At 43.1% G+C, this 20,870-nt stretch overlaps 1 protein-coding gene across 1 annotated transcript in view; it reads left to right on the forward strand.

Annotated features, from left to right (window-relative positions):
• The window catches only part of nrxn2b (neurexin 2b), a gene marked incomplete at its 3' end in the record, with an annotated part of 1,346,377 nt that overhangs the window by 597,268 nt on the left and 728,239 nt on the right, over positions 1 to 20,870 (forward strand). Inside the window, exons 9-10 of the mRNA XM_080741211.1 lie at positions 7,072 to 7,275; positions 13,529 to 13,555. Of these exons, the coding sequence (XP_080597337.1) occupies positions 7,072 to 7,275; positions 13,529 to 13,555 (231 nt within the window). The remainder of the gene's footprint in view (positions 1 to 7,071; positions 7,276 to 13,528; positions 13,556 to 20,870) is intronic.

Below are 20,870 nucleotides of genomic sequence, written 5' to 3' on the forward strand. Positions count from 1 at the left end.
CTTGAGTTCAATAATATATTTTTATTTTATTTGTCGCATTACTAAGACAACAATGTGATAATAGTACACTCCCCCCCCCCCCCCCCCCCCCATTGGGATTGTCCGGAATCAATAGGCATGCATTTATTGTAATCAAATTTCTGTTTTAGGAATGAGTCTACATTGGCTCCATGGCATTTTGGGGGTGAACTACTCCTTTAAGAAGTGCCAATAAGAATAAACCATTTGATAATAGAATAATTCAGTTCCTGATAGTCTTTGCTATAATTTGTAAATAGCTAAAAAAAATATTATTGATGCAGGACAATAATTATTTTTATTGTATTTTATAATAAAAAGAATAAAAGTAATGAACAATAATGGCATATTCAGAAAATATCTGAATAATAAAACTTTTACATTTTATTATTATTATATTTTTTAAATAAGTTATTTTCTTAACAACATTAATTTCCATGTCTAATATGTGTAATCTTTGAGTACAGTTCGAATATTGTAGGTATGTTCAGGTATTATTCATAGCCAGACCCCCCCACCCCATTCCTAGCAATGCTGTCATCTTCAGAGAGAGAGAGAGAGAGAGAGAGATGGTCACTTAACATTCCAATCAATCAACTCAATCACTGCCAGCTGGTGGGAGAAACCTAGCCTGCAGTTCTTAAAACAATCATAACTTTTTTTCCTAAATGCTCAGAAATGTATGCTCTACAAGCCTGGGGCCGGATTGAATCACCTTGCGGCCCGCGGGCCGTATGTTTGACATCCCTGTTCTAGATCGACTATTTTCTACAAAGAGCTTTGGTGTAGAGGGGAAAAAGAGCAGACTGAGTACGGAGTGAAATGTCAAGTTTATTCAGTATTGACGGTTCAAGTGGTTAAATATCTGAAAACACACATTGACATGAATCCAAAATACACTGATGATTGTGCTGTCAAAGAATGAAACTATATGGAATCTATGAAAAGGTTGTGGGTTCCCTGCTTCATCCCTCTCTCAACTAAGGGGTCCTTGGCCTGAAAACGTTGGAGACCTCCTGCCCTATGTACTTAGTTGCCCGGAGTCGCCCAGGGGTCTATACATGGCACCCTCCTGTTTTTGCTCGACACTAAAATATCTTTGCAGAAAATAGCCGATCTACAGCAAGCTGACATTACATCCCCATTGTGACCGCGACATGAGATTGTACATCTGCTATTTTCACCAAATGCTTGCTCCAGAATAGGAATGCATGCTATAAAGTTAACATGGTTAACATGGCATTTTTTCATGGGGGTGTAAAGTAGACTCTAGCAGTGATTCCCAAACATTTTAATTTCAGGAACCCCCAGTTTGACATGCATTAGACTACAGACCCCCATTTAATGGCATTTCTATCTCTGTGACCCCAATCTATATTGTAAAATCAATCTTAATTTAACTCAGAGAGTGCACATAGCACACACATAGCACACTCTTGAGTTACATACCCATAAGGGTCCATTTGGTTCCTAACTATCATTTAGCTGGGAACCCCCTGGAACTCCCTCAAGGACCCCTGGGGGTCCCCGTGCCCCACTTTGAGAACCAATGATGTGTGTGGACCACATCCTCCAGAGTGGCCCATCATTGCTGTGAACCACGCTAGCCAGCCTTCCTGCCTGTCTGCTATATAGCCTGACACGCATCAACCCACACTGCCAAAGAAAAAAGACGATCCTCAGGCAACTGTCACTCTGCACACGCAGCGGTCTATTTATGGCCGGCCTCTGTGTGGGGAGACAGAGAGAGAGAGAGAGAAGCCAAGGTCGTGGCTTCGTCTTGGGCAGCATGCTGCTGTCTGTCTGATGTCTCCGGCATTGGCAGCGGAAAGCATCCCTTTTTCATTCACTCATTGGTCGAAGAAGTGCTTGCATTTTGTACTTACTTGTAAAAGTACCAATGTCACAAGGTAGAAACACAGTGTAAGGGCACTGTCACACCCGAATAATATTCTACCGAAGAGGGTGGATTCCGCCAATGCATTTCAAAGGGAATGGAACGGTTTGCTGCCATTACAGATAATAAAAACATGTATACAGGTAATATAAAAGTGTGACGTGACCATGCCCATAAAAGTATGTGACCTAGTCCTTATACAGTACTACATCTTGGCACAAATCGCTCAAAAGTAAATACATATTTTGTTTTAGGTACAGTAGGCAGCGTAGGCTACTTTGAGTGCATAGGCTATGTACTCTGTTAGTTTCCACCATGGTTACTTTTCCATCAAAGGTTTTATCTGTCAAAAAGGTTTGTTAAAATATGCGTCCTTTAATGTTCCGGTCGACCATTTTGTAACCCATTTCAAGTCACTGTTTCTCATTGTAAAAAATGTTGAACTTAACTCATCCTGACTGTGCCATCTCTACCATTCTAGTCCACTAGATGTCACTGTGCTTTCAGTAGCATGCATGCCATCTGACAGGAAGTGTGTAACACAAAAGTCACTCCTGACACATGGGCTGTGTCCGAAATCCACCCTATTCACTAATGTAGTGTACTAAAATGGGGCTCCGCCATTTTGAACTAGTGTCCGAATGTATAGTGAGCATTTTTGTACCCTAATATAGTGTACTGAAGTATCCCACAATGCATTTGGATTTGTAGTGAGGATTCGATGGTCACTATTCAAGCGCTATTCAAGCCCTGCCGCCCCACAATGCACTGCGCTACGGCCGCTGTCTCGCGCTTTGAGCACGCACATGCGGTGTGCACGCGCACACGCACACTGCAGGTTCGTCTCTGCGTCTCTGCATGGCAGGAGGCGTAGCCATCTGTTGCTGAGCAAACGCAACAGAACCGCTCGTAGCAGCAGCGGCGGGAACATAGGGGGCGCGTGAGTGCTTGAGCGTACTGTTATGAGAGCCCATTGATTTTTCGCCGAAATTCCCTAGCACTCAGTCGTTCGCCCCAAACTGGCCAAACTGCATTCCTGGCACTCGGCCGATATCACACGTCGGCTTTGTCCCTTTCGAGGGCGTCACCCAGCGTCATAGCCCGCCTCCACATCCTGGCTGTATGTCTACTCTGTGTGATGTAGCCATGTAGCTCTACAGTATTCTACCCCCACCTCCAAAATAATTAAAAAAAAATCTCAACTGAACTGTTCTTATGCCTCATTCACATAGGGAGCAGCAAAGCTAAAGTTTTGCTTGCTTGGTCAATGTTATCTCAATGGAAACCAGCTTTAAAGATACAGGAGATACACAGAACAAAGCTTTGAAAGCTTTAAAGCTGGTTTCCATTGAGATAACATTGACCAAGCAAGCTAAACTTTAGCTTTGCTGCTCCCTATGTGAATGAGGCATTATAGTATTTTATCATGCCAGTAAAGCTCCTTTGAATTACATATAATTGATGTAGCCTAAAGCCTATTTGATTGATTGAAGGCTTTATTAGAAGTTTGCATAGGAAAATGTACGTGACGTTTGCCTGCAGATGGCAAAGACCCAAGGACATCGCCTGTCTACCTTCAATGATGTCGTCAACTTTTTGAAGGGTGACCAGGGAGGCACCAGGAGAGGTGTTTGTGAAGAACTCACAAGACTGGTGAAACAAGCACTGACTATCCCTGTGACATCATGCAGCTCAGAAAGGTCATTTTCTGGCCTACGGAGACTGAAAACCTATCTGCGATCCACAATGGGGCAAGGAAGACTCAATCACCTTGCTCTGTTAGACTGTTACAGTGATTTGGCAAGGAAGATTGACCTGGATGTCATAGCCAATGACTTCATCTCAAGAGGAGCCCAGAGGAGAAACACGTTCCTGATAAATAAATGGTAGGTACTAAAAAACTAAAAAATACTGTACTGCATGATGCAAGGTTTACTATAATAGGCTAATTGTAATTTACTGTAGCAATATTGTTGTCAATGTCATGGTTGTAATAGCCTACTTTTTTTTTTATTCCCCTCTCCCCCTTTTCATTTATAGAGATCCATGATGGCCAAGCAGCACTGCAGCAGGCACAGTGAAGGTGACAGACCGCGATCAGGGAGGGAGAGATGTTTCATCCACATTTTTTTTGACAATATTTATTAGGTTTTTTTTTCTGTTTTTCTTTTTACACAGAAAATATTACATAAAAAAAAAAAACATGTTCCTCCACAATTAAAATAGACAAAGATCTTGGGAAAAAAAGGTCTGTTTCTGCTTGTAGCATGTTAATGTAGGTGCAATATCATGCATTAATTACTGTGTTAAGATGTTGAAACACACTGATTGCTGAAAAGTCATGATTGCTCGTGTGTCATAAAAAATTCCTACAGTGCATTCATTTTATGACATCGTTATCGTACCACTGTACTATTGGCAAACTGTAAATAAAGTACTCAATGATGGGAAAAAAAATGCCTTTTCTTTTGCTGACATGAAATGGGATATTTTGATACCAATACGTTTGTACATTTACAGTTACTCAAGTATAGGCCTGTCTGCATTTTTAATTCAGGCTGCTCTGTTTCATTGGTTTTCAATTAAATTCAAAGGAGCTTTATTGGCATGATACCAAAGTGTCACAAAACTGCTGAAAATGGGGAACATATTAGCGTTGTGGGTTTTCAGTGCCCTCTAGTGGCCAAACATAGCAATGGTCATTATTATCATTTTGTCTAAGCGGCTGGCCGAGCAGGCAGGCAGGCGGGCGGGGGCGGGGGCGGGGGCGGGGGGGGAGGGGGGGGGGGGCGGGGTCAAAAACGAGCACCCATTTGAATATTGAAACGTCACCGCCCCTGCGTAGCAGAACCACCGGCTAAAGAAAACAACTGTCCACAGCATTGTCACCAGAGAACAAAATTTGCTTTTCATCATTTAATGATTAAAACAGCTCTAAAGTTGTTTATGAAGAGAACATACGAGAATAGACGCTGGAGGCTTTTGTTTTTCGATCTTTTCTTCCCAACCTTCCACAGCTGATAATAATCATGATAAAATAATGTTATTTAAATTAGCAAGAATAACCTATTTTATCACAAACATGGGTGTATGTCTGCATGTGAGACAAATGAATGTGGCATAAACATTATTCATTCATTGATTCACCAATGAATGAATACAATTTAAAAAATATATATAGGCCTATACATTTTTTAACATTATTTTATTGAATTGTGATGAATAAAAACATAATTATATTTGGCCTATTTCTCATAATAACAACGCAACATGTTGGTATGTTATTTCCAATCCACATTGGGGAGTTGATGTACAAGCTCACAACGTGTCGCTTCGCCCCCTGTTGAGAGCTTGTAGATCGGCTATTAGGTGGGTTTAGGAATCACGCATTATTTATTGCTCCAAAAGCCAGCGCTAGAGTGTTTTAACTGTGCGACAGCGATGACGCAACCAGATGGCGACGGGGTAGTGTCCGAAATGCGCTGATTTGTTCACTACTGTAGTACACTACATCTGGATCCCTCATTTAGGGTTAGGGAGTAGGGAACGTGTTCCGCATTTCGGACACAGCCATGGGCTCTGTTTGGATGAATGTTCATGTTCATATTGAGTTTAAATGGGAGATTCTACATCAAAGTACCTTTAGTTTTGGTACTTTAAGTACATTTTCAATGTGCCACTAGAGAAATGCCTCTACTTTTACTCATGTAAGTCTCCCATACGTGCCACTGTTCATCTTGTGTCCGTGCACAGTATGTTTGGGTGTATCTGGGCACAACACAGATTATAGATCTTTTGGACATTCTACTGTTAGACTGTTAGTTTCTTGGCTTATACCTATGACCTTTGATTACCATTTAGATGAATTTGATGTATTACCTTGTACTTGTCCTTGCTTAACTGTAAATCAATCTGGATCAAGAGTGTCAATTTAAATCTCTGCTTCCCAAACTTTTTAGCACAAGACCCAAAAGAGAAATTAGACGTTTGCCCGGGACCCAAACAAGTGAAAATAGATGATCTACTTGTAAGCTCACAAGCTTGTGAGCTTGTAGATCAGCTATTTTCACTACTTCTGAAACATTTGTTTTCTATTTCATGGAATTTCTTAGATTTTTCTTTCATTTCTTCATGAAAATAATGGCAAAATATATAGAATTTGTATTTAATTCATGGAAAATGTTGCTTTTTTGGGAATGTTATTTGAAAATGCTTGTAAATGATAATAATTAAAATAAAATAAAAAATGTATGAAACAAAAAATGAAGGGACCCATTAAAAATGTGTCCGCACATCAATGGGTCCCGACTCACTGTTTGGGAACCAGGGTTCTAAAGCAGTGGTTCTCAAACCTTGTCATGTCATGGATCACCAAACGTATTATCCCGCGGGCCCCCATTTGAAAAGATATGCCAGGGACCCCCATGACAGAAGATATTTTACGGCTCTAGCAGTGATTTTCAACTATTTTAAGGACCCCCAGTTTGAAATGCATTAGGCTATGGACGCCCATTTAATGGCATTTCTATCTCTGAGACCACAATTTATATTGTAAAATCAATGTTAATTTTACTCAGAGTCAGTGTACTCAGTGTACAAGTGGAACCAAATGGACCATTTCATTCCATTTGTACACTCTCTGAGTTACCCATAAGGGTCCACTTCCTATGGAACTCCTTCAAGGACCCACTTTGAGAACCAGTTTTCTAAATGCCCTAAGTCAGGAGTCTTCAACAGGGGGTCCTCAGAGTTACTACAGGGGGTCCTTCAAATCTTTATGTGATAGAAACTTTTTTTCTCCTTTTCTATATTAATCACTTGAACCCTAACATCCCTATTCTGAGAACTTTAGTCAAAAATAGCAGATCTACAAGCTCACAACACCTCACTCTGTGAGGCATTGATCGGCTATTTTCCGCAAGAGGTTTGGTGTAGAAGGGGAAAAGAGCAGAATAAGTACAGAGTGAAAGGTCAAAATTGACATGAATCCAAAATACACTAATGATTGTGCTGTCAAACGATGAAACTATATGGAATCTATGAAAAAGTTGTGGGGGTCCCTGCTTCAACTCTCTCTCAACTAAGGGGTCCTTGGCCTGAAAACGTTGAAGACCCCTGTTCTAAATGACTAAATCGTTACATATTGTCCCTTCCAGAGGCCACGGTGCTGAGCTACGACGGCAGCATGTACCTGAAGATCCTGATGCCGGTGACCATGCACACGGAGGCGGAGGACGTGGCGCTGCGCTTCATGTCGCAGCGCGCCTACGGCCTGCTCATGGCCACCACCTCCAAGGAGTCCGCCGACACCCTGCGCCTGGAGCTGGACGGCGGCCGCGTCAAGCTCACCGTCAACCTGGGTAGGACGTCCCATCCTCCTCCTCCAAACCATCCCTGTCTCTGTCCTCCCTCCCCTCTGCTTCATCCCCATGCTCCCAACGCCACCCAATGTGGCCATCATGTCCCATAAGGGTCATTCATACTCCACTTTTACAGCCGAATTTATTTCGGTTCGGTTCGGGGAGTCACAAAATCTTGGTGGCACCGAACAGCCGAATTAATGACGTTACCCACCCTCCCTCCCGCACCTCTGAATTACATCCGTAGTTTGGACAGAGCCGAACCGAAATAAATTTGGCTCTAAAATTGGAGTATGAATAGGCCCTAACTCCCTGTAGTCCAGCATAGACCATGTGTCACAGCCCCCTCGCCCATTACATTGAAGGGACTTAACATTGGCTTTTTGATTTCTTTTGTTGTCGTTTTTATTTCTCGCACACGCCACACTTTTATTCTACCTACAGTATATGAGTGCCCGTTTTGCCAATGCATTTCAATGTGTTGGCAAATGGCAGAAAAACTCCTCCATTCCCATTGAAAAGCATTGGCAGAATCACCGCCCTCATTGGTAGAATTAGAGTGCCGCGTGACCTCAGGTGTGCTTTTGTCACATCATGGGGATAAAAAGATTCTTGCGCGTTTATGGCTTCCTCGTTGAGGACTTTGGGTTATCATGGCCAGCTGTTATCTCTGAGTAGCCACATCATTTATGAATTATGCCAGTGTTTCTCAAACTTATATATTTCAAAAGATCTTAACTCTGACAGTGTACAAATGGAACCAAATAGACCCGTTAGGGTTCCATTTGTACACTGTCAGTTACAGACTGGTATGGGTCAATTTAGACCGCCCTGAAGGAACCCACAGAGTCCCTGGAATCCACTTTGACAACCACTGGGTTATGCCAATGCTGCTGACGTTGTTTGACAACGAGGTGATACATAAAGTAACCCTCGTCCCCCCAAAAACAACCCTCTCACAATGCTACACGCTGTGTGACAAAAGTACTACTGGAGAGAAGAAAAAAAGATTAAACGCGACAACAAAAAAATTAACTCGAAATGTCAATGTGTCCCTCGGTTTTGGATTCTAAGTGGAGCAGTGGCTCGTACGGGGCGGTCCCGGAACCAAACATTGATTCATCCCCCTCTCTCTCTCTCTCTTTCTCTCTCTCGTGCCCCCCATGACTAAACCTTTCATCCTCCCATAAATCAAAGAAAGCTCCATCTCTAACCCTGTCTCTACCCAAACTCTGAGCCTCTGGCAGCTGTTATGGCCCTGTCTCTGTAGCTGTCTCTTGTCGCCACATGGTGGTGCCCTCGCTCCTCGTTCTCACTAACAGCCTCATTTATTTATACTGAGTTGAGTGCAGTGTTCATTTTGTTGACTAAAACTATGGCGAAGAATGTCCGTCTACTACCTTTTTTCCACAGACAAAAACTAAATAAAAACTGATGACTTAAACTAAGACTAAATATATTTAATATTTTGTCAAGAAATGCAAACTAGACTAAATTGTTAGTGAGGAGAACGGGTCCAGTAAGACAAGTCAGTTTTGCGCTCGGTGTTGTGCTCTGAAAATAGCAGATCTAATGTCAAAATTAACACTGGTTGTGTGACACAGTTGTGTGCAGATCTACCGGCTCACAATGCGTGGCAAAGCGACCCATTTTGAGCTTGTAGATCGGATTTTCGAACACTGCACTGGTGGTGCGCAACTGAGTAGAAACCTGGCTTCACAATTCAAAATGTTCTTATTTTTCTTTTTTTAAGCAATGATAAAAAGGCAAGGTATGTGGTACCACCGGTAGGGGGAGCCAGAGATCAGTTTGAAATGAAGGTCACAGTGTTATTTAGAACCATTATTTAGCTTGTCAAGTTATCAGACAGCAAAATTGTGGAGCTTTTTTTTTCTTCCTTCAATACCTGGGTAGGAAAGGTCAATGGATCATTACAAGGAGACATCTTGTAAGATGAATGTTTTTCATATGACGGGAAATGGAATCTTTTTCCCCCCTCTTCAGCCAGTAAGTAGACACATGAAAGGAGTATTTTCATGTAGCCTAACGTTATAAATAACTATCTTGATTTATTACCATCTCAAAGTCATACGTATTGGCCCTCGTCGTGGCAGAGGGACATGCCCTTCAGGCTCCAGGGCACCTTTCAGGTTCGTTCCCATCATCTTTAGAGGGATGGAAGGATGGAGGCACCCGTGCGGAAAGCTGGGTGAACCTCTTCTTTCCCAGGTGCTTCACCCAGGCAGCCAGGGTTTTGAGGTCATCATTTCTGTGGGGTTAAGGTTAGGGTTAAGGACAGTGTTTTGTGAGGTTAGGGTTAGGTTTATGCATAGCTTTGTACCCCAAAATGGCTTTTTATTTTATTTTTTCTAATTGATTGCTCATGCCATGGAGACTTCGGTTCAGTAATATCTTTTTTTTTTGTCGCATTCCTAAGACATTAATTTGTTTGATAAATGTACCTCCATTGATTCCGTTGGAATCGGGGTAAATTGACTATAATGACATTTTTGTCTTAGGAATGTGACAAATACATAAACATATTATTGAACTCAAGTCGTGAGTAATCAATAGAAACAAATGTCTTTTTGGAGTTGAGCTACTGCTTTAAATGTTAGGATTTAGCAATCAAGGCAGTGGAAAGCTAGGGATCAGAGCAGAGGTGCACCCTGGGATACGGGAGCTCCATGGGGCAACTACAGAGACAGGAAGCGGTGTGGTCGGGGAAAGAAGGTCGACTTCCTGTTCCTTTCTATCCTTCTCTCTGTCTCTCTGTCTCTCTCTCTCTCTCTCTCTCTCTCTCTCTCTCTCTCTCTCTCTCTCTCTCTGTACTGCCGTCTGTATCTCTCTCTCTTTCTCTCTCTCTCCCTCTCTCCCCCTCCCACCTGGCCAAGGCTCAGATGATGGAACTTTTCACCCCTTCAATGGCCTGTATGTCTGCGGCCCTCGGATCAAACAGCCAGAGTGACCGGCTCACATGCAGCTCACAGTGTTGTCCCCAAGCCACGCACACGCACACACACACACACACACACACACACACACACACACACACACACACACACACACACACACACACACACGTACAGAGGGCCCTCGACCCGGCTCCAAACGATCACTCGGCTCAGACGCATAATTCGTCTCGGCTAACGAGGCTAAAACGTTAATCCATATAGCGCTAATGCCCTTAGATTAGTTTGCGTTTCTTCGGTTTCATACGAAAAGCCCCCTCCTCTCCTCTCGTCCCCTTTTTACTCAGTTTAATTTCCAACGACACCTCGTGTGTGCCATGCACGCACACACACACACACACACACACACACACACACACACACACACACACACACAGACACTGGTGACGAGTCACAGCTCGCATGCAGCAGAAGTTTCTATTCATAGCTCGCGTTCGCGGGGAATTAATTAACGGGGCTAGAAGTGAACAACACGTCCCGGGAGTCTGGCGTTGGTATCCTTGGTATCAAGTCGAGACTTCCTCTCTCGCAATGAGCCTTAAGCCTCGTTGAGAGACAATTACACAAGCCTGGTAATTAATCAATGCTGAGGAGGGCTCGTAATTGAACCGCTTCAGCCGTAATTATGTTTATTAGCGATAGATAGGGATGATAACGTGTTCGATAAGCAATTAGCGCGGCGAACCTGTGCGACACTTCCAGCGCAACGTTGTTTTAAATGACGCTCGACGTTTTCACCTTACACAAAGGTGTTTGGTCCAAACTTTTATTTTCTTTCTCGCGTTGAAAGCAAGGTATAGCTTCCTTCGTTGGGGAAATGAAGCCACTTTCCGGTTCTCGTGGAATCTGCTGTTCCTGTTAATGGCCCAGCAGATGTCACTATTTCACCTTCTACTGGCGTCAAAACATTTGCATCTCTATCTACAGTATCTGAGGTTTTGGCGACACTTTTTATTTTATTATCTTAGTAAACCTTTACATAAACACATTAGGTTTTCAATCGCTAGTGTAAATATATGAATATATTCAAATCATCGTGATAATGTAGTTAGTAAATTATTATGGTCACATTCGTTTTAAAACTAATGATAAACCAGGCTATGTTTCTAGGCTTTCTACTGGTTCCACAGAGTGATGACGATCCACCCTCCAGCCAATAGCATTCATTTGATTGAGTCCGTGTTAAATTCTGGAGCGGATATCGAAAGATGTGAATTTGCAATCGCTGAAAAACAGGCTCCATTTACGGTCCGTACAAACCAATGGCGCGACACCGTCCGTACATTTATATAATCTTTTCTATGGTTGAAAGACACTCAACAAACACCTTCATGTGAGCTGGGGACAACTCAGTTTCTACCACCATGGGGTGGCACCCTATGCTTTATAGCCTCCAAGTCTGCCTAAATCAACACTAGTTGGTTCTAATTCTTTGTATTGGCCCACATACCACAGACATTATTCCAGCGTCCTTCCAGTGAGGCTGGTCCCTGGCTGTTTGTGTCCACTATTCTGTAGCGGTTGACAGCTCGAGACCACGCCCCGACCACACAGCCCACGTGCACATGCAAAGAGCAGCCACAAGAGGGTAGAATTGCAATATACCCTGGTCATACTATAGTATTATAGGACATTGTAGTAACAGCTTGACAGTGGTGGGCAAAGTACTCGACCCCAGTACTTGAGTCAAAGCATACAGATATACTCCTGGTCAGATATTACTCTTACTACTTACTATTTATTGACTACTATATACGTTCTCAGTCAGATTTGTAGCTTACTTTAAGTAATCAAATGTTGGCTACATTAAAAAAAAAAAAAAAAAGAAAAAAACTTCATGTTCCAAAATACAAATTACAAGTCGATTTATTTTTAATCAGTGCATTGCTGTATTGACATGTAGAAATGTATGCAAAAACAAAATGTTAAGTAAAACAACATCTACAAACGCAAATAGTGTCTCATCACAGCGTGTCATGAGCTTGTAGATCTGCTATTTTCACTATTTGAAATGAGGCATAAATTGGTTAATTCAATTGTTTTCCCTTTCTAGAAATGTAGAGTCCCCAAGTACAATCTTTGAAATGTAGACATAAAGTTTCTCTATTTCTCAAAGAAATTGACTCCAATGTAAACAAGCCACATTGCTTTCTTAGGTTTAAATCCTATTCGTAGACCTTGTATCTGAAGTGTACTGTCTTGTGCATTTCCTATGCAAACTGCTAGTAAAGTATTAAATCAATCAATCAATCAATCAATCAATCAAACTGTACAAAAAAAAGTATGTTTTGTACTCCAGTAAATGCACTTTGTTACATGTCCACCACTGACTCAAGCTGTGTGTGCTCCTGCAGACGAGGCTAATAATAATAGTGGGTTGACTTATTTCCCGTGGCTTGTGTGCACAAGGCGTGATGTGGCCAGGGCGTTGCATGATCACCCTTTCTTATGCTTGTCGATATGGTTTCTCTCACACCCAAAGAGCTGCAGAAGGCGAGTGTACAGTACATGCGTTTCCAAAGTTCTTCTGACCAAAAAGGCCAGAGCTAAGCGTACAACAGCAGCACTGACATCAGACCGTGAGTGCACCTGCTCTTGTACTGATACGGCCAGGTGCAGAAAAACCCTGTCGCTTCGGCGTCACACACCGCGGGGCGTACCAGCCTCGTGGCGGTAATTGCTAACTCTTTGGCGACGTGATGAATGATATTGCACCGCGGAGGTGAATAATGGGCTAGTTTCGGAACGGCCTAATTACATTCGCGGAGGAACGTATTGTTCTGTAACGTATTGTTATTGCCTCGGTTAATAATCACCGCGTCTCAATAATCATAGGTATCGCTAGACGTAATTATACGTGGATCCACACTCCTCCTCCGGCAACGCCGGTGAATTTAATGAATCTACTTTTAATATACAATTCGAAACAGGAGTGCTCTCGTTGAAAAGGGTTCCGCCAGCCCACCGTATTATGAAGTTGTGTGTGTGGGTTTACTGGATCGAGTCGAACTCGCCTTCTGCCCGCGCGTTGGGTCTGGGATGGTTGAGGGAGGGAGGGATGGGATTGAAAGTATGCGGAAATGAAAATGCAAAGGGTGATCCTGACTCGAAGCCTGTCCCCGGATGGTGGCCCCTGAGTGATGCTTTAAGATGTCTGCAGAATGTACCTTGAAGGATGTTAAAAAATATATGCTTTTTCTCTTTTTTTCTTTTTCTCTCTATCTCTCTCTCCTTTTCTTTTTGTTTGATCTCACCATCTCGCTCTCTCTCCCCCCGACCAGATTGTATCAGGATAGACTGTAACCTCAGTAAGTGGTTCTATGCATATATTTTGTTGTTTATTTTACGACGAGAATTGTGTCGATGTATCTATTTAATGTATGTCTCTCGCTCGGGCTTTATTTTTTAAAGTCCTGTTTTCTCCAACCAGTTGACAGATTTCTCTCCATCATTGTTTGGGTTTTTTCCCCACATGCCCCATATCGGCTTTGAATACACAATCAAAGCCGTCATTTTCAACGTAATTATTCATTGCTGCTGCTTTTGTTTGTTTTGTCTCTCTGCTGGTGACAGAACTGTCATTATCTTGCACTTAAATTTATCCTCCTACCTCCCGGTTTTCATTTGAGTATATAACGATTTCATTCTCCCTTCTGTCATTTTTAATTCGTCCCTCTCGTTTTTTGTCATTACGACAAATGTCACAATTATTATTCCTTCCGCACAATGATTACAAAGGCCCCACATTCTCAACGTCACTGTGAAATTATGTTATTACTGTCATCTGGTACTCCGTTATTTCCATTCCACCACACTCATTTCCCCTCTCGATCCCCTAGCTCTTAACAAAAACACACACACTTCAAAGAAGGGGCGACTCTGCACAATATCATCTGGCACTCTTATTTCCCTTCAAGTGCCAGGGCTCAGCTCCACTCCACTGCACACACAGGTGTTGCTTGTTTGCTATTTGGGACATAGTTGTCCCCCCTCCTCCTTTCTAGAAATCTAATAGTTTATTCTATCTGGGGAGGAGACAACAACACCACCTGGTGTGTGCTTGTTTTCGGAGTGAGCTAATGTTTGTCTGCCCCCATGCTGACACAAAGATAGCAAACTGTTATTTCTTTTCGCTCAATTCTGAACAGCCTACAGGTAAGTCGGCACTGACAGCACATTGTGATGAAAATGGAGGAAAACCTGCTGTTTTGCTCTGTGTGTGCGCGTGTGCGTGCGCGTGAGTGCGTGAAGGAGAAATTGCTTGTTGTCAGGCATGCAAATATGTATTTTTGTGTTTGTGTCTGTGTGTGTGTACAGAAGGCTACATTGCATCATGTGATAATGTGTGCAATCGTGACAGTTTTTGAACTGCATAGAGAAAATACAGTACCTATTAATCAACCCTTCAAAAGCCTCCCACGCTGCAAACAGAACTGAGAAAGGAGCATTCTCTCGAGACATAGTCTGTAGCTATAGCAAAGGAAGAGGGAGAGGAAGTGGGTGTTCCCTTTTCTTTGACGATGGCTTGCCAGATTGAGAGAGGAGTGACACCCCAGAGCCTCAGGGGCGTCACGAGGGGGGGGGGGGGGAGTGGGACTGAGTTACTAGGGCTCAAGGTGGAGGGGCCTTAATTATTTTATACTTGGGTTATTGAAAAATAGCAGATAAGTTGTGAAAATGTGTGCAAAACTTTGAACATTTGTAACTCAAATTTTGCTTCTGGGGGAGTCCCTGGAACTAAATATTTTGAGATGGGGGTCCTTGGCCAAATACATATCATTTTGGGGGTCCTTAACCCCCCCCCCCCCCCCCCCTATGAAGAACATTCATGGGGGGCCCGCAGTGAATCCTTGTACCCAGGGCCCAGAATTTGGTGCAACACCCCTCTCTGGCCTTGTTTAATGTGCAGGACAAGTGACATGCATGCAAGTGACAGCAGCACTGCAGGGAGCTCCATCAGCCACTAGATGTCACTCTAGCACTCAGAATGGACTAGGAGTGCAGCAGCAAGCCCTCTGTGCATAAGCAAGTGAAAAGAGCATAGAGAGCCAGTGGATGTGTAAAAATGTCTTCCGCCACCAGAGGGCTCTGCAGCCATGTTACTGTTAAACGTGACATTGGCTTTATCTGGTGCATGCACCAGTGTCTGTCTGACTGTCAGACGTGTTGAGATTATGCTGTGAGCTGTTTTATTGTTGTGTTTGTTTTGTTTTCCACTAGTATAGGTGAAGGCATTGGGATATCATGTCTCTGTCTCTGTCGATGGATGCTTGAAATCTGTTGAATGACAAATAACTTCTCCGTGTGGGTGTTCAAGCTCCAAGGCACCCACGGAATCGGTGCCTGGCTATTGGAGTGAAGGTGTATAGGCCTATTGACCAAACCACTGTATGCTGCGCACACCTGCTGGGACGTGCTGGCCATTGGGAAAAGCGGGACAACTCCCGAACGGCCGGTCCATTCCCGGGCCGGCCATAAAAAAAAATGGCCGGCCCACGAAGTAAATATAACTCATGTAATTGGCCCTCTGGCTTGTCTCTCATGATCTGAAATGGCCAATCTTTGAGTAGCAGCAGCACTATAGAGAGAGATCTCTCTCTATAGTGATCTCTCTCTATAGCGCTGAGTAGCAGCAGCCCACAGAGCCATCACATTGTATTGGCCTCACTGGCTTGTCTATCATCTGAATACTGGCCCACTACTCCCTAGCTTCCTTGACTACTCCTGGATGTTCTACATCAGGGGTTCCCAAACTTTTTTGTCTCAGGGCACCCCATAAATATTGTTTTAATCCGAGGCACCCCTACATTATAATTTTCACTCCCAGCACCTTATATTTATAGCATATCCTCATTGTTGGGTGGAAACCTTGTATGTCCAAAACCGTTCGTTTTGTATTTATCATCTATAAAATGTACTAGTGAAAACAGCAGATCTACAAGCACACATCGCGAGGCGTTGTGTGCTTGTAGATCGTCTGTTTTCACTAGTTTTGTGCGACAGTCTTGTATGATGAAGCAGGGTTTTACTTTACCAAAAGACGTACACATTTGTAACTTGGAGATACAGTATGAGGTTTCTGCCCGACAATGACGATATTTTAGTGATTATGTTGTGAGGAAAACGTTGAGATAATGGCCATTTTGGTTAGAACTGACTGAAAACAACTTTGTACTTCAAGTTTAAAATGATACTAAATATTTTTTCAAGTGTCCAAATAAATTCCAAATATTATTAAATTATCTCGCGGCACCCCTGGACTGCCTTCGTGGCACCCCAGGGTGCCCCGTCACCCACTTTGAAAACCCCTGGTCTACATACAACATCATTAGACTCTCTTTATACCAGAAAAACGATGAGACCTAAAATCACTGCAACCTTTCATCGGTTAGTATTTGGGGCCTCACTGTGCGTCCGGAAGGCGAACAAATCTGGCAACGAGGGCCTCTCCAACTCCCTTTTCCCGGGGTGAATTAGGGACCCAGCGCATCCCTGCCTGCGGTAGCAGCCAGTGTGGTTTGTGAAAACATTAGTGTGGCAATTCATTAGAACGTATACTATAGTACACTGGAGCTAATCTGTCATGGATCCACTGCATTCGATCTCGGGGTGATCTGCGAGGCTTTTCGTTCATTCATTTAAGCAGCAGAGACAGAGAGAGAGAGAGCGAGAGAGAGAGAGAGGGAATTTAATGCCGGGTTCCTTCTCCATAGGCTGATCCATAATTGACATCTTGAACTCGGGACAGGAAAAAACACTTTGCTCATTGTTGGCCACGAGACAGGACGATCCATCACGCCAACAAAAGAATCCGAAGCCCAGCCAAGACCATTGCTCTCCAGGTTACCATGTTGTTAAGGCACCCTTTATGCTTCATTGACCGCCAGTCCCCCAGTGGTCTGTATAGGCTAGTAGGCCTCCTCCTTTTATACCCTCTACACATTAATGCCCTCGCCCCAAAATAGCCGATATACATTCTACAACAGGGGTCTTTCAGCCCAAGGACCCCTTAGTTGAGAGAGAGATGAAGCAGGGACCCCCCACAACCTTTTCATTGATTCCATTATGGTTTCATCGCTTGACAGCGCAATCATCATTGTATTTTGGATTCATGTGAATTTGTGTTTTCAGATATTGAACCCACTTGAACCATCGATACTTAATAAACTTGACCTTTCACTCTGTACTTAGTCCCTTAGTTCCCCTCTTCACCAAACCTCTTTGCCGCAGCGCGAGGCGTTGTGAGCTTGTAGATCGGCTATTTTTGGCCAAAGTTCTCAGAATACGGATGCTAGGTTTGTTTCTCATTCACTTACTGTATACACTATACTATAAAGGAAAACAAATACCCCCAAAAAAATCTGCTTTAAGTAAAGTAGCATGTGAGGGGTCAAACTGTGGGTTTTTAATTATTCTGAAACAATTGCAAGCATTTGTTTTGCATGAAAAACATTCCTTGGGCTAAAAACGGACCCCAAAAAAACTGTGAAAAGTGATGACTCATCACTAAACCATAGTTTTGTCGGGCCGTTTTTAGCCCAAGGAATGTTTTTCATGCAAAACAAATACTTTAAATGGATTCATAATAATAAAAAAAAAAAAATAGTTTGACCCCTCACATGCTACTTAAAGCAAATTGTTGCAGGGTATTTTTTTCCCGTTATAGTATAGTGTATAGTAAGTGAATGAGGCACAAACTTTCAGCGGCTGTCAAACATTTTGCCCCGCATTTTAACGAGGGGCCTGGGAGCACAATTTGTTATTTAACCTTCATAGTTGACGGGTTGATACCCTCACAAAAACATGCAGTAATCCTGGTCTCAATAATGCCTCCCCCTGGCCAGCCGGGGCGCCTGATGGAAGGGAAAGGAACTGTTTGGAATAACATGTTCCTTCCACGCGCTACTTCTGTCCCGGGGAAATCCCCCCTGTCAGGTGAAAAGAAACAACTTGGACTACTCATGCATTGAAGGAAGCATGAGGTCAGTCCGTTGTCTTCCCAGGCGCGGCAGAGGGAGAGCAGAGCCCAGGATTACATAGGCAATTGGCACTGGGTGAAAAATGGGTTGCAAAATCGTGGGATAAAAATTATAAAAAGAAAAAAAAAACTTCATAGTTGACAAAACCCTGAGAAACAGACCATCGCTCTCCGCGGTCACGGAGGTATCGTATTCGACCCAACTAAGAGCGGGGACGCTGCAGGGTCCAGCCACGAACACGAATAAAGATGACCTTAAATAGCCTACAGTAGCAAATGAAGGGGTTACGCACCGAGTGGAGGACGACACTGACCTGAGATAACAAACTGAGTTGGAGTAGAGAGATAATGCATTCATCCACAACAGAGGCCCCTTCCTTATGAATAAATTGAAGGGCAAAAGAAAGCCCGTCAGCCTTATTCTCCCTCTGCCCCATCCGAACCGAGAAGCTGGAGAAGCATTTTTTTTTTCTGAGCTAAGTCCCTTTGATCAGACTCAGCTTTTTTTGCTGCGGAATTTCAGAAGATGCTTTTGGACTATAGCAGCGAGCGCTGTGCTGTGTGTGTGAATGTGTGCTGCTGAAGATGCTGTGTTTACTCTGCCGAGATGATGCCCAAAGGCAGAAATCTCCATGACAGGCAACACACACACACACACACACACACACACACACACACACACACACACACACACACACACACACACACACACACACACACTAGGGATGGGACGATATGAAAATTTCATATCACGATGATTGTGACAAAAGAAGTACCTTTTACCAATTATAGAGGTTTTAAGTGGTACCGAATATGCAGTTCGGCAAATAAAAGGTGAATTGATCCCCAGTGCATGACGGAGGACGATATCACGATAAATTAAATCTCCACAATACGATTATCGTGAGTGTTTTTACATCATTCACGATATATGATAATATCGCATATTGTCCCATCCCTAATACACACACACACACAAGCATGCATGCATGCACTCCCACACACCTCAGCGGCCACTCTCGGCCCACCTTATTGCCATAATGACTGTAAATGGTGCATTTATATAGCATCTTTATCCAAGGCGCTTTCGCTTTACAACGATTGTGCATTACGTTCACCCATTCACACACCGATGGCGGAGGAAACCAAATGCAAGGCCATGCACCAAACCTGCTCTTCGGGAGCAATTAGCCCTGGGTTCAGCGTCTTGCTCAAGGACACTTGGACACGAACTCTGGGGGAGCCCGGGATCTAACTGGGAACCTTCCGGTTCCCAAGCGGCCGTTCTACCCCTGAGCCACTTCCGCCCTGGTGAATTGTAATGAACAGTAATGCCCTCTACGTTCCGGTAGGGGTCGGGGGGCCCTGGCTGATTCATACGTTCGGAAGATGGCCTCTTGTCTGTTGGATGCTGTGGTGTAAAGTAACTAAGTGCATGGACTCAAGTACTGTACTTAAGTACATTTTTTAAGTTTGCTGCGATGCTCTATTTTACAGTATGCTGTATCCTTGGCATGGCAGCCATGTAAACAAACACACAATTGTCATTTACAGCTATGCATAGCTCTCAAGAATGTTTTTGAAAAGATTTGAACTGAGAAATAGACAATGCAGTAACCGAAAATTAATTCTATTTGCTTCTTGTTGTTCTCCGAGGCGAACCGTGTTGCGCTGGACGGGCGGCCCTGGTATAAATTAATGGAACCTGGTTATAAATTAACGGAATACCTGCATTACTTGTAAACAATGAAATACTTTGTGTTGTTGTTAGTTTTGGGTCAATGTATTAATTCATTAAGTAGCCATGTATTAAGAGGGATAATTGACAGTTTAGAAATAAATCCCTTCAGGGTCATTAAATCCCTCCACTTCGCTTCGGGATTGTGCCGAGGTCTATTTCTCAACAATGACCGCCTCGCCATCCATTTACCCCTTGCATAATTGATATTGCACCACGTTGTATATCCGTTGTTCACGCACTAATTATTTATACACCAAAACTCATGAAGGCCGAGAGATTCGACCTTCGATAATCAAGACAAATACTTCTGTGTCTCTAAAAATGTATTTAATGCGCTACACGGCAGTACAGGCAATCACAGGAGTTGTTTAAATAACGTGTAACTCCTCAACTGGTGATTCAAAAGATCCTGCGGGTGTTCTGTGGTGGTTACTGGAGTTGGAATATTTAATGTACTGCGTTTTGCAGTCTTTCTGGTTCTCCTATAATTGAGAATAGCATTGCATAAGAACACAGCGGTACATCAGTTAATGTACAGTAGGCGAAGTCAAGAAAGTCAATTATGAAAGACAATTTCCCCATAGATGGCAACAATTTATTAGCCAGTGACTTCTAATTCAGTCATATTATGTCATCGCTTGCTGAGTCATTGTCAAAAATCTAATACTAGATTGGAATCATTTAAAGTGTGATTTTTACTCTTCGTCATCGTGCAGGCAGATGTCACACCCCCTCATGTCTTCCCGCTCAGTCACGACTACGATCCCATGTGTGCTGAAGATCGTACTTTCATTCTTCATAGCAACAATTTATTAGGAAGTGTCTTCTAATTCCGTCATATGTCATCACTTGCTGAATCATTGTCCCAAATCTAATACTAGATTAGAATCATTTAAAGCAGGGG

This window comes from Nannobrachium achirus (assembly GCF_963921795.1).
Source record: "Nannobrachium achirus genome assembly, chromosome: 14".
Taxonomy (NCBI): domain Eukaryota; kingdom Metazoa; phylum Chordata; class Actinopteri; order Myctophiformes; family Myctophidae; genus Nannobrachium; species Nannobrachium achirus.